This window comes from Aquila chrysaetos, chromosome 2 (genome assembly GCF_900496995.4).
Source record: "Aquila chrysaetos chrysaetos chromosome 2, bAquChr1.4, whole genome shotgun sequence".
NCBI lineage: Eukaryota > Metazoa > Chordata > Aves > Accipitriformes > Accipitridae > Aquila > Aquila chrysaetos.
In genome coordinates, this window is record NC_044005.1 from 74,302,764 (window position 1) to 74,317,978 (window position 15,215).

At 44.9% G+C, this 15,215-nt stretch overlaps 1 protein-coding gene across 2 annotated transcripts in view; it reads left to right on the forward strand.

The window, feature by feature from the left end:
* Positions 1-7,040: 7,040 nt before the first annotated feature.
* ELOVL4 (ELOVL fatty acid elongase 4) overlaps positions 7,041-15,215 on the forward strand; it is a 35,334-nt gene continuing 27,159 nt past the window's right edge. Inside the window, exon 1 of one of the 2 annotated variants that reach the window (XM_030043976.2) lies at positions 7,041-7,557. In XM_030043976.2, coding sequence (XP_029899836.1) covers positions 7,452-7,557 — 106 coding nt within the window. In that variant the 5' untranslated portion in view covers positions 7,041-7,451. Of the gene's footprint in view, positions 7,558-7,589; positions 8,311-15,215 lie in introns of those variants that run through there. The other variant, XM_030043984.2, reaches the window with a different exon arrangement.

The following is a 15,215-nucleotide window of genomic DNA, read 5'->3' on the forward strand; positions in this document are numbered from 1 at the left end:
ATATAATTCTAAACATTTTATTGTGCTCTTTTAGTGCAGACTCTTTGGCCTCCCACACATTTTCAGTTGCCACTTTCTCAATGAAAAGGCAAGTAGTATATTTCTGTTGGTGTTTCTGCCTGTAAATGACATAAAATAGGTGTCCATAAAGACTCTACTGAAGTCCATGGAGTCCTGTTCGTTTATGCAAGCTGAGGATCTGTTCCAACTGTCGCTTCATGAATTCTTGAGGTGATTCAGATACAGAGCTATTATTCTGTGTCCATAAGTGCCTCTGTTCTTATGATTTTGGGGCAGGTATTACAGTATCTGGTTGGTCTTTGTCATTTGGGCATACTTTAATATTGCCTCTAACAGATAGATCCTCTTCCAGGGTCAGGTTTTGGTTTTAAGCATCCTGCTCCATTACATAGATAAGACCTAAAATTTTGAGACAAGACCTGAGGCAAAATAAAGATTTTGTGCTAGATGCGGGGTTGATAAAATATGCATGGCAGATAAAACATGCATATTTTGTACACCTACTCATATGCAATAGCTGCCTTTTAAAAAGCACAACAGTTTAGGGTGTCACCTTCCCTTCTGGGTGTCCATTTAGCTGCCATGTAGAGTTGTGACTCTTACCTTGGCGACAGGTGACTTCATTCCCACCAGAGCTTTGTAATCCTGGTAAAATCTTCCTGAGTATTAACTGGCTGTTGTGCTAAGAATGGATGGTGCCCAGGCTAACACCAACACCCTGCAACTGGCAGTGCAAACCCCAGCAGACTTCTGTGCCTATCCCCAGGCTGGAGAGACGGACGTATGGCAGCTTGGGCTGAGTGCAGACAGGACCTTGTAGAAGACAGTTCCAAGGTCCTTTACCAAGTAATGGCTGTTCTTCTGATTACAACAAACTAATATTCTTATGTTGTATTATCTTTTTCTGCTCCTGTTTTGTTCTCTTAAAACACCATCGTGTTATACACACACACACAACTACTACAAAATTGTCAGAGAACCCTGCCAACTAAAAAACTTTAGAGCAGCCACTGCATGAAAACATACAAGAAAACTGGTATGTTTTGTGAAAAATTTGGAATTTCACTATTTAGCATAGGAAATGTTATGTTTTATGTGCGTCTGTCTTGCCTACAGCTACCTAGTGGATCTTCAGGTTCTTTACAAGTAGGGTCCTGAGGCTCATGCCCTAACCGATCATGCCTGGATATGGCACTGGAAAGACCAGTGAACCACAGGTTTATACCAGTGAGTGGACAAGACTTAGCTAACTTAAGGGAGATCCCAACATTTTTGCTCTATTCCATTCCAAAGAGCTGGAACTGGCATTGCTTTTCTCTAGGCTTGATTTCACCATACAGAAAATGAACTTAATAATACCTGCTTATCTTAGTAGGGTGTTATATGGCTAACCTCCTGTTTATAAAATCTATAACCCTGTGGCAAATACTTCCACATGATCTTCTGAGGATAAGACAAGGTGAGCCTCTAACGAGGACTGGCATTCAGGCTGTCCATCAAGAGCGTACGGATCTACAGAATATCCCCCTGGCAGAGTGACAGGCGGAGCGTGCACCAGGTCACACCGGTTCAGAAGCCCAGAGGCTGGCACAGCCTTTATGTAACTCCTTTGCCACAATTTTGTCCTCCACACATCACGCAGATAAAGGATGTGCCCAGCGCTATCGTGACCACCCGTACTCACACAGTTACAGACGGGGACAGCGTAATAGCACACAGCTTGCATCATCAACACCCTTCCACCTTACTATATTGCTATAAGCGGCTTGTGCAGGGGACTATGCCCTACATTTCAGGCCATTACTAGCACAGAAGCAAAGGTGCAAAATCATCCCTACAAACAGCTACACGCCTTCGGGAGGCTGACACACCCAGCGAAGTGGGTGCAGTAGCAGTGACACACACCTATGGAAAAGGCTGGATTTGGTAGTTAGCGACATGCTGCAGATCTGACTATACATGTTGCTGTCGTTTCAACACAGTGCCCTCAAAACATCAGCTGATAGTTTGGCATAGCCGTTCTCCAGCTTGTACACATATGAAGCCCTCATTGCAAAAGCGTGCTTGCCACACCTCACAAATGATAGATGCTGTGACAGATATCACTGCAGATAAAAATCTTAGCTGTGTAAAAGTATGAGAAACCATGTAAGAAAAGTATCAGTGAGGCAGAATGAGATAGTATGCGTACAGGTTTTTATCATCCTTGTGTCCGTGAAACACTCATTTTTAAAAGGAAGCCGAAACACAGGTTAAGCTATGAATGTGTACCTGCTGGGTATACAACACACCTCATACACTGTGTATACACATTCGCTTCTTGGTTAGGGTGAAATCTCCCACAGAGGAATTAATTATAAATTAATCTCTCAGAATGGGGCTGGGAAGCACTGGATTAATGAATCCTCTTCTGGACCAGCAGCAGTTTAAGTTGGATGCAGCCCAGCACTGCAGGCCAACACTTCCAGTCACTGTCCAGATTTGCAGTAAACAGGGTTAGTTCTACAGTTTAAAACCTGTAAACATAACAATCTGGAGTCAAACCATAGTTATATTTACTTGGGAATAAAACCTGATGCAGCTTGGGAGAAAGCTGTCCACTACTTCCCTGGTCTTCTTCTCGGGACCAGATTTTTGGGTAGAAAGATGGAGAAGAAATGTCCATATGTATATAGAGTCCTGTGGAAACGAAAGTTGTATTTGCTTCACTAGGAATTCTCTCTGTTGGATCTGGCCCTTAAGCATTTAAGCCAGGATATTAAATATATTTTAATTCTGATATTTCAGGCAGAGCCACAGCAAAAATGGCTGATGTTCAAAACATGAAGTTGGCACAGACCAGAAGTCAAATTCAGTGCTGGTACTGGGAGATGCAAGTGAGGTGGAACCTAGTGGGAACTCACATCAAAGGGAAGTTTTGGCCAAAGCCTGCACTGAGCATTAACATCTCTGGATACTTTCTGATGCATCATGCCAACATATTTGGTTCGGAAAAAACCTGTTTTGATGCAGTTGAATGTATGAAAGGACAGATGGCATCTAGCAGGCAGTTTGGAAGACAAAAGAGCTGGATCTGTTTCAGATCCTGCGGAAGACTCCCTGTGCAAAAGCTGTGTAATCCCTGTGTGCCTGAGTTACCCCACCTCAAATTATGGAGTGAACAACATGTTACGTAATAAACAAAAAAAAATTAATTAGTGCTGAAAGACACATTGTTGGGTTTATTGTTATTGTTTTAAAAAAAATTATGGTTGCTTGAAAACAGCTTCTTTTAAGAATGTATACTATAAAGCTGCCATAAACCAGCCTCTGTATTGAAGCAGGTAGCAGTTGTACTATTGCACATGCATACACTTAAGCCTGCACTTGTTGATTCAAAGAACAGACAAGCTTTGTTGGCACTGCTAGCAGTCTTTACAAGGCATATCAGCTATAAAGCTTCAATGCAAGGAGCATATAAATTTGACAGGCTGTGCAAGAAAATCCCGTGCACCTCAAATTGATGCACTAATTTATTTCATCATTTTCCCTCTTACAACATTGATGGAGTCAAATGAAAAAATCTGATAGTTCAATAGTTAATCAAAACACATTTCTAAATTTAATGTCTTCTGAACAATTTAAATTTGGTCATGATTAATGCTTATAATACTTTGTGTGCCTTCTTTACTGGTAAGTGAATTGATTGTCCCTTACTGCATGCTGTAACATTTAGAACTTTTGACAAATGCATTGATTCAAGCACTTTTATGGTTTCCCACCAGGAAAGTTCCTGGTTGTGGTGATTCTCTTTGTAGCAAGGCAAAGTTCTTTTACTGCTGTTTTTGTCTTTTGGTGAGCTGCCTGGAGGGATCACTGGTGGCAACATACAAAGCTCTGATGGCTTTCTTCCTACTACGCTTCATAAATATTATCCAACATACCGGTATTTCACCTTCCCCTTACAACAATCTCATTGCTAACCTGAAGCAAAACCTGGGTGAGTTCAATTAGTGAAGAAGCAACTGCTCATTCATCAAACATTACATTAGAATATGCTTCACTGAAATTCATGAATAAATGCTTTTTTACGTGCATTACTATATGCACTGATCATCTGGACTTTGTAACATTTCTATTGCCATTAATTTGTGTCATGAACAAGCAGCAAATGGCTTGAAATAGTTCTGAAATGAGGTATCTCGGGTTTTTTACCAAAAAGTTCTGGAAGGAATACAAAAAGTTTGTATCTCAGATGGGAACTGGGAGGAGACCTTCCTTGAGGCAGGCTGTCCCACACCTTCCTGTTACCTTCTGCACCTTTCCTGAAGAACGCAGGCTTGCCTGCTGCCAGCACAAGCACCCTGGAGCGCTGGACAAATGGCTGGAGCGCAGCTGGGAATTCATGTGTTCCTCTGGGATCAGCTGCCCCAGGCCTGCCTTTTCTGAATGGAAATATGCCCACCTGAGATGTCCAGGTTTTCAGAACATGTAGATTACCAAGTAGAAGATGATAACACTGGCTAATTAATGATATTCTAAAAAATAATCTTTTTCTGACTACCATGCTGCAGATTTCCTTGGAGGCTGCTTTGATGCTATGCCTTTGGATGCCTTCCTCCTTCTGCTCTCTTTAACTAAAGACATGGGTCTCAGCTTGCTTAGAACCAGCACATCCTGCTGGGTGCACAAATGTAGGAAACTAGTTGGGATGTGTTTGGAGGCCCTCAGACACTGACCTGATTTTAAAAGCATGTCCGCGTGCTTGCAGGCTGAAAGTTAAACTAATGAGAATAGTTTGTCATAAACTTCATCACATTTTTTAAAGCCAATATCAAAGTACAAAAGAAGTTACTCTGGTTAGATTGTTCATCTTCTCCCTGTTCTCCAAGCTCTGCAGCTCTGTTGCGGCTCTTCTCAAGGCTTAATTGCTCTGTAAAATTATCTATGTACAATCTTATTGCCAATATAAAGGAATTAATTGCAATCCAGAGAAGTTATCTAATCTGAAATAGATGAAACAGTAAACTGGATCATATAAATATTTTATAAACAATAATTATTGGTGTCAATTGTGCAAAAAAGACTTCCATAGAATAAATAAACATTTTAATAAAGAAGTAAGCATATGTAGGCTATAATATAAATAATGATTATTATTATTAATATGTATTAATATTCCTAATATGTCTTGTTCCTTTTTGTTCTTTGGTAAACTGCGGATCTTTACGCAGTGTTGGTGGCACTCTGCTTAGTCCACATCTTGCCTGACATCAGGGACGGCCAGGGAGTGCAATCCTTTGTCATGTTGATTCATTCAGTAGTCCATTCTGCTCTAAACATGTGGCCAAGGCAAATGGCCATATACCAATCTGAGGATTATGACTCATTCTTTTGGTTTCCTTTTGATTTAAATGATAATGTTAAAAAAAGTTCTGAAGCCATGCTTTAGACAATACCAACCACGAGTCAGGTTTCTAACTGCCCAACAATACGCTGCAGTGGTTTCACCTGAAGGAGGCACAGGAACCACAGCTAACACTACAGCTGTCTGTCTGCAACTTGGGAAGAAGGGTGGTGTTCACCTGGCCCTACCCAGTGACAGATCCATTTCAGAGCTCTCACCGGACCTCCTGCCATGATCAGTGCCATCAAAATAAAATGTAATTCAAGTCAGTGTAATTCATGCAGAGTTTTGATTGACTCTTCTCGTGTGAGAGAAGTAGCAGCTGTCCGTACATCAGCATGCGGTAACCTTGCTTCGGCTCCGACTTTCAGGCAGCATTGGGATAAGCTGGACTTCCCTGTCCATCCAGGCCTCCAGGGGTTGACACAGCTCCTCTTCCTTTTCCCAGTGCAGGCGATCCCCACTCCCAAACACCTGCTAGTTTCCAAGCTCCAGGCGCAGCGGCCCTACAGCGGAGTTAACTAGCGATGGCCAGCGGGCCTCTCCTGTCCATGGGGCTGGGATCGCAGCAGCCAGGGTGGTCCAGGAGCCGAGCGGAGGGTGACTCACCCAGGAGGAGGAATGCGAGCTGTGCTCACCAAGACCAAGTGACAACAGGTGACACAGGTGCTGGTGCACTGTGGGAGGGAGAGGTAGATACCATCTGATCTGCTGTATGCCAGGAGGAAAGCTCGCAACTCGGGTGGAGTAGCTCCCCTCCTGTCCCTCGGTGGGGAAACTGACCCCGAGGGTGTCATGCAGCCATCCACACTACGTGGATTGTGGGAGAGGGAGGGCGAGAGACAAGCTGGCAGGAGGAGGTAAGAGGCAAAGGGTGTGAGGAGCAGCTGGTGCATCCACACCAGGCAGAGGGCTCGTTGGGGTTGAAACGCAGGGTGCAGAATGGACGAACCGGGACTGCACCCGCAGCCCCGCCGGCCTTTGCCACGGAGGGTCCTTCTCCTGCAGCCCCCAGCAACGGTCTGGGTCTGGGCGAACCTCTCTGCGCCATGAAGGGACCGTGAAGGCTTCGGTCCAGGAGATGGAGGGGAGAGCGTGCGAAAGGCACCTCGGTGGCGCCTGGAGGAGGCTGGGCAAGTTGCTGGTCAGGGAAACGCCACCAACCACCGCCGGTGGGGCAGGGAGATGGCGAGATCCCGTTGCGATCGCTCGTTTTACCAGTGCTGGGAGGGGAAGGGATTTTAGCGGAGGCTTCTCGGAGCTGAAAAGCCGACACCTCCGTACCAGCAGCTTGAGGTAAAGTGAGCGCCGCTCAAGCCAGTGCCTTGGCGTGCCCGTCAAAGGGGAGTGAGAGGGGAAGGAGAGAGGAATCAAAACCCAAACTGCGAAGAAGAGAAAAGGAAGAAAGGAAATAAAAGCTGACCGAAACATTTATTCCCCCGTCTGGTAAAACCCTACCTATTTGAAAACAAAAGGCAAATTAAGATAATAAGCACCTCTTTTCCACCCCGGACGCCCACTGAGGGAGAAGCGGGGTTCCCGAGGCGGCGCCCGGGGCCGCCGAGCCGCCCTTGCACCTGCTCCCGCCTCGCTCCCCTCAGCCGGCGGCCGCCCGCACTGCGCCTGCGCGGCCGGCCCGGGGCCGCCGCGCACCCCGCGGCCAGCCGCCGGCGGGCAGCGAGCCGGCGGTCACGTGACGCGAGCGCACCGCAGCGCACCGCAGCGCAGCGCGGAGGGTGCTGCGGAGCCGCGGCCGCCTCGCCGCTCCCCCCTCACGCACACCCCCCGACACACACACACACACACACACTTCGCCCGCCTCCGCCTCCTCGCCCTCCTCCCTGCCCGCGGGGCACGGGAGCCGGTGACGGGAGCGAGGCGGAGTCTGGAGGGAAGATACCGAGAGATAGAGATTTAAATCACATCCCCGGCTGTAGAAGGGCAGCAGCAGCAGCAGCCCGGGCGCAGAGGCACGGACGCACGCGCCGAGACAGGTCTGCCGGCTCCGCCGTCGCTGCTGCTGCTGCTGCTGCTGCTGCTCACCATGGGTGCCGCCGCCGCCGCCGCCGAGCCCCCCCGCGCCATGGGCCTGGTGTCCAGCGTGGTGAACGACACCCTCGAGTTCTACCGCTGGACCTGGAGCATCCGAGGTAACGCGCCCAGGACGGCCCCGCCGCCAAGCCCGGCGCCGCCATCGCAGTCCCCGGCGCCCCCCGCCCGCTGTCACTGAGGCGCAGCGCTTCAAAATGGCTCCGTCTCCCGGGAGACGCGGCGCGCGCGCCCGGTGGGCTGAGGCGGCGGGCGGGCCCGGGGCCGCGGCGGGGTCCGCACCCCCTCCTCCTCCTCCTCCTCCATCCTCCTCCTCCTCGCCCTTGGGGGTGTGCTCGGGTGCTCCGTGTGTTTATCTGTCTCAATCCCGTGTAACGGCCCCGGGGTGCGCGGGGCATCTCTGCGTGGCAAGGTGAGGGTGTCCCCCACGGGCGCCCGCGGGCCGGAGGTGGCGAACTCCGCCTCGCAGAGGCCTCTGGTTCCCTCTGACGGCAGCGTGCCGTGGGGTGGTCGTACGGGAACCGGGTGTCGGAGGTCAGCCAGGCCCTGCGGTAATTCGTGGCGGAGCTCGGGCGGCCTTCGGCTTCTGCGGCAGGTGGGAGTCCTGTGACGGCGTCGCGTTGGAGTTCAGCAAACTAAATGAGGAAATGGTTGCGACCGGCAGCGCGGAAGTTTTTCGTTGTACGTTGAGCGCGTTTGGGTCGGTTCTGCTGTTGGCCGTTTCCAGTGCGCTCCATTTTTGTATCGGCACCCCATGACTGCAACGTGGAAGATGCTGAAGGAAGAGAAATGTCTCGGAATATGGAGAAATGTGGAAAAAAGCAGCTCTCGGTGCTGGGACGGCAAACGCGATGGTAACTTGTGACAGCGACCGGTAGCTCTGGAAGTATTGGTCAGCACGAATGGCTCTTTCTCGCTGGTCAGATGAGTCGGGTCGAGTGGCAGCTTTCATAGTTGCTCTTGTCAGTAGCCTTGGGCAGTTGACAGAAGAATCACTTCTCTGGATGTTTTCTTCGTTTTTCAGTTGTCCACACAGTGATGAGGTATAGGCTATTTTGATCTAAACCTAGAAATATGTGGAGCAAAACTCTGGACTGAATACAACTATGGACGTATTTTGCGGCGGTGTGATAAGTGAGAATGTGGGGCCTTCATTACAGACAGGAAGCTCACTGCATCAGCAGTCTTTTCTTTTCCGCCCCCCTCCTTTCTGCCATCTGTCAGATAATAAATTAATCTTACGATATAGATGGAGGGAGCTCACTTTTTTTTTCACAATTTGCCTTCCCAGCCTGTCTTCTGGTTTTTGCCATATTTTAAAAATTAAGCCTGCGTGCATTTTTTTTCTTCTGTATTTAAAACCTGCCAGAATATGAGATCAAATAAAAATGCTTGCAGCAGCACTGCATTGTAATCTGCCAGTGTTTGCTCTGTTTCTCTGCCTCTTGCAACATACAATTGTTCGTAGACTGCCAGGTACAAAGTTGATGTCCTTATGGATTACTTGATTTGTTTCGGAAAAGACTTCAAGTTCTGATATATTTCCAGAACTTCAAACATGTTATTTAAGTCTGTATATTGACCATGTTTGTTGTAAGCAAAAACGATTGGAGGAAAAAACAAAAGAGGGTTGAAAAGGCAAGTTTATGTGAGGAGTGTAAAGATAAGTAACTTACATTAATACTACATACAGAGCAAACTTTTATCTCTTCCTCCTGCTTCTTTGGAGAATGTTAAGCAGTAGTAGGATGACATTGCGATGGCATCTAAAATATGCTTAAGTCTTTTACTAATTTACTAATGCAAAATTTTAAATTTTTGCTCTAAGTTCGGTAATGTTGCTTTTAACACAGGATTCCACTGTAATCAAGTAATCAGTTGCACTTTGTGTAAGAGGTGGAGAGTTTCTGGTTCAGGTTGTGGATTTCAGCATGTCCTTGCAAGAATAGTTTTGGATAGAGCCTCAGTCGCATCAAAAGCACGTTACTGTTCTTGTTTATACCCAGTAGTATGTAAAACAAGGTCCTCATGTAGTTTTTACAGTCAGGTATGGATACGCGAAACATGTAATATCACACAATGTAGTCACAAGGTAGCTCCGGATAAGAAAGTGTCATTTATGAGGCAATGCTGCGTTGCTATTTAATGAAATCATATCTTAATGCTCTAAGTTCTGCTTAAATACCTGTTACCTGTTCAGTTTGCTGCTTTTCTGCATGTGTCTTCATTCAGAAAAAAAAAAAAAACTGTCTCCACTTGCCATCTCTGAGTGAATATATGTTAAAATCATGAATTCAGCACTGTTATGTGAATTCATGCAATTCACCTTTGTGTCAAGAGCTATGGCGGTGACATTGCTCAACAGAAATCACAAATTACGGCATGCAAGACCATTGCCTAACGTTCAATATCATTAAATAAAAAACTATACCACGCAGCAAAGTTGCTCAACAAATGATGCCATGCAATAGCATTACACAATAAATCGTACTGAAACACTACTACACAGCAAAATTACACAATAAAATGTGAAGAAATTTTATTCCCACTACTACTCCTACACAAAAAACTTCTCATTCATATAAAACCAAATTTACTTACTCTCTTCAGTTCTCACTTATATTTTTTTATTGGACACCCAAGTCTGTCTTTAGCCCTGTTCTCAGTATTCAGCAGGATTGTCCTGCCAGCAGGTGTTTTCTAATGCTGACCCGGACTCCTGTGATGAGACTTGTGTAGAACTGTGCCAGAACATCCCACTGAGTCTCGTGCTGCTTTATTTTTGTGCTGTAAAGTTTTGGTCTTTTTCTTCCCCTGCTTTGTGCTATTTAAAAAGCAACCAACCTTTTTGAAGACCAAAAAGAACCCCAAAAGACTGAGTATATGATGAGCCTAACTGGCTCATCAACTGAATTTTTTTTTAATGGTGTCACAATTTTTTTAGCATTAAGTGCGCTATCTAAAGCTGGTTTGTTTGTGGGTTTGGTTTTTTAAATCTTGCCTTTAGGAATAATAATAGTATTCTGTGACTTTTTCCTCATATATATTATCAAATACATTTTCAGCCTTAGCTTAATGTTTTCGCTTGTTAATTTGTTGAAAAAACTACTTTTTTTCTCTCCTTCCTTGACTATCTTTTCAGACCCCTTTCATGAAAGCCTAAAATCCATTGTAACCGTATATTCACCTGAAAAGGCTGAAGGAGATCATTTAGGAAACCATAAACTTCAAGGAGAGGTAGAAAGGACAAAAAATGGTCTTAGCGGTCATCAGGAGAAAAAAAGGTGGTCGGTGGAACAGTTACTATCAGGAAAGATGATCTAGGAATTCCATGCCATTATTTCTGTAAGGACATGGGACTGGTTATATGTAATAGGTAGGGCAGGGCTTCCTTCTTTCTCTCGGCTCAGGTAGTTGGTTGGGGTTAGATCTGCCAGGGAGGATTAAGGGTATGATTAGATGACTGAGCAAGTGACTTAAAGGGAGGTTCCAGGCTGAGTCCAGGGGAGCTATTAAGATGAATAACTTGGGACACAATCCAGGAAAAGGAGAATGTGGAAATCTCAAAACATGGGTGAAGACACCATTGGTAGTTGGGGAGGGGGAGTAGGAGACTGCAGCTCAAAAAGGAGATTTGTGAAACCCTGTATCAGAAAGATTTCTTTTAGAGGAACTAGTTAGTTTGAATGTGTTGAGCTAAAGAACAGAAGGCTTTATCGACTTCGGGTGAGAATGATTGTTCTTGGAGCTCACAGTTAAAAGGAGTCAGGGCCATCCCAGGCCACGTGGGACTGCTTTGGAACAGCAACTATTTACAGCTGTTGCAGTTAATAAGATTACAGACTTTTTCCATCAGGAGGAAAGGAGAGAGGAGAAAGATGCAAACTTTCACTTCAGTGGTAGGATAGTCTTCTAAGTAGCATCTTGTTCAGGAGCAATATGAATCATAGCTTTTATCAGTTGGGTCAGAAGTGTAAGGCAATGAGGATGGGAAACATGGGAAACTTACAGCTGCTTGCCTTAAAAGTGAACCAGTGGAGTAGCTTTCATGGGAGCTCAAATGGCCATAAAAACTTTTGCCAGGAAGATCTTGGGACGAAGTTAAGAATGCTCAGGAAGTTCACTTTCTGTTTCTTTTTCAGTCCAGGGAACAGAACTGGAAGAAAATGCATTTCTTCTTCCTCTTCTCTTGTTCTTTTCCCTATGCCGAAACCAAGTGTGGCCAAAGGATCCTGAATGTTTATGCTTGAGGAAGGTTCATTGGGGTTAGCAGAACAGTCTGAGTGCAAGTAGTACCTTGTTGCATTTGTGGAGTTGTGCCAAAGCTGGAGGCAAGTAGAATCCCAATGAAAGGTCTTCAGAGGGTGATGATGGGGAGGGAGAGCAAAGGGTGAGATGAAGGTTCATGAAGCCTGTTTCACAAAAACAAAGCAGAATGCTTTCCTAAGCTCTCAGAGGCCTGGCTGAGCATCAGACTTTGTGATTTGGCATGATACTTGTCTTGCAGGTACAATTTTCTTCTCAACAGTTTTTTTCGATCTGTGACCGTGACTGGGTAAAACACGAGGATTAGACAGGAAGAAACACACCAGAAACTGGAGAAGCTAGCGTAATTGGGTTTGGCTGTCTTGTGGCAGAAGCAGCACTTGGAGAAATTGATTACAGAAGTAAAGAATGTTAAAGGCTAGGTTATGTGAGTCTACTGTCAACCAAACTGAGTAATAGGAGTATCCCAGTTTACATGATTCGTTTCATTAAGCATCACGTTTCACTGCCTGTCAGTGGAGGGAGGGACTTTATTAGTGAAGAAAAAACAGCTGTCGGTATTGAAGACAATTTGCTGGGTGTTTGAAGGAAATTCCACCCACGTTTCATCACCAGGAGATTTTTATCAGATTACGGAACTCAAAAGATGGATAATAAGAACAAAAGAGTTACCAAGCACCTTTGGAAATGGAAACATCATTCAGAAAAGTACATTACTGAAGTGGAAATATCTGCTTAGAGACTTTGGATCACCAAGCTTCAAGAATTAGAGCCTGAGGAAGTAGCCTGAAGCAAAGCTAACACTATGGACAAGGAGCTGAGTTGTGAGTGGAAGACTCCTCTTTCCTAAAATGAAGGAGGAGTTGTACGTGATGACCTGCAACTCTCAGGTCCAGCGAAGAGATGAAACAGAAAAAAAGCCTTCAAAGAGCACCAGCAAGAATGTGATACGAACTTCTGTTTGAATACTCATCAGCATATTCCAGAAGCAAAAGCAAATGTTTGGAGAAAATGGCAAGAACATAACTGAACTTCTGAAAATTCCTTTTAAGGCTGTGTAGATAGCACATCTTGAAATCTTTGGAGGAAATAAGATCTTATGAATACTCTTAAAGCAAATTCAGTGGAAAAAGGCTAGGAAACTGCTTTATACAGAACTTAACCAAGCTGGTTGCATGACCTTAGTACCTACTGCAGAAGGCCAAATGACTAGATTTGCAGCACACCATAAACTACTGTTGTGGAGTTCTTGGCAGATCATGTGTCTCAGCTAAGGCTGTATGCCATTAGTGAGGTGCAAATTGGCACATGGTTCTGGAGCCACATACTGCAATGAGAGGTGAAGAATTCTTGAACAGTTGAAATACCTGTGGCATGAAGCAGATGCAGTCATTATGGGGACTGCGCTGGTTCCATAAATTGATTGAGCATAGTGGTTGAACTGTTGTTCATAGGTAGCTGTCTCTAGTTGGAGAAGCTTGACTAGAAGTTGATCATGGTAGTCATTCTGTATTTATATGCTGTGCTCGGAGTGAAGAGGCATGTAGCAGGGCTATGGTTATAGCTATGAAAGACCAGAAGAGGTTGTATTCAAGGCAGCTATGCTATACTATCCTGTGCAACTAGGAAAGATTGTCAAAGGCTGCGTAAGGTCAATTAGTAGAGGAAGGTGTAGGAAGCATAGGATGTAGTTCCTTTTAAGGTCTTGTAGATCAGGAGCCATGAGGAGTGGGTGAGGCAAGATTCCACTTTTTCCTCTGCCAGTTCAGACAGGTTTTTGGAGTTACTCGATTCACATGGAAAGGATTAAGGGAGCGCTTAGATGAAAGGTGAGTGAATGAAAGGCTTCAAGTGGATATGGAGAGAACTTTGGGAGGAAGAATTTGCTAGGATGCAGGACTGGGTTGGGGAAGAGGCTGTGGTGTGTACTGAAGAGTTTTCTGAGGTAAGGAAAATGGGGCTAAACATAAATGGCCTGAAAAACTGGAGCTAAATGAGAGTTCATTTAGCTGAAAAGAATTGGCCATAAAAAGAATGAGAGCTTTGGTTTTTAAAGAGTGTTGGTATGCGTGGAGTGTGCCTGGAGCCCAGAAGCTGGGACAGTGTGCTTTTAAGGGCAGATCTGATCCATGAGGTAAGACTTCTCTGACTAATAAACTGTTATATGACTGCGCTTTGCTTTCTCAGGCTGTGTTTGAAAACAAAGTTGAAACTACCATTGCATTTCATAAGGAACTCTTGTGTGTGGGACTATCTGACTGACATCTCCTTTAGGAAGGTGTAGATGCAGGATACATAGTTTCTGGATCTTGTTTAGGTGGCAGGTGGGTACAACGGTGCTCAGTTTTGTCAAGACTCAAGTGCTTCTGAGCATATGGACTTCAAGGTCTTGTGGCATTTTAAGGACATAAATGAAGGCAGCTCTGAAATTCAGGTCTGCTGAGACTAAGGTGTCAGCTCTGTGGGGATTTTCAGGACTGCACCCTAGACTGTAGGTAAAGCAATAAGTAGCTCCAAGGCAAGCCTAGGGGTGAATTGAGTGCAACGTGTTTTGTATTAACTCCCATTGTGTGTGCTTGGATCTCAAGATAAACATGAGCTGGTTTACCTTTCTCTCATGGAAGGTGAGGGGGGAATAAGCTACCTCAATTTGGCTTGCGTTTGATGCAAGATAATTGCGTGCCTGTGGGCATTAACTGCTCTTGGTTGTGTCAGGTTAACTCACTCACGTGCCTGCAACTCAACTCCTTTATTTATGTACTTGAATAATTTCAGTGGTTTGATCCTTCACTTCTGCCCCAGGGTGTTCTCTCTCTCCAGGGTATTGTGTCTGCTTGTACCTTGAGACTCTTGCCTAGTTTCACTCCGTCCATTCACCTCCCACATGTACTCCTCTGTTTCAGCATAACCGTGGACTCTTGACTATTTGGTTTGTTTCCATCATGTTTTCCTATTCCTCTTATCTCTTTCTGCAGTATCTCAAAAGTGTCGTCTTCCAATTCTTGTATATGTTATGCTTCAGTTTGCATGCTTGACCATGGTGTTTTTCTATTTTTTTTTCTTTTTTAATCTGCTTATAGATATCATCTTGTTTCCCTCTCCCAGTTATAGCAAATATGAGAGATTGGTTTATTGCTTTCTAAATGGTCACAGAATGTTACTGGAAGAAGGGAGTTTATAACCCATGTCTTTCACTTTTTCTGTTGAGCCAGTAAATCTCATCTCTGTGGACAAGATTTTATGTCCTTCTATTCGTAGAGCATCATTGTAACACCTTGTTTTTAAATGGTTTAAGATACTCTAAAGGAAAAAAAAATAGGAAATACAGGTACTAAATTGAATAGCTGGGCTTTAAGTAGGAAACTTCATAACCATATTTTCTGGGTTTGCATTTAATATTTAGTGGTTTACCAGAAACAGATGTGCCCAATAGAAATACTTACACATAGAGTACCCCCAAATGCTTTCATATTTAGGTCAGATTTTCTTCTAC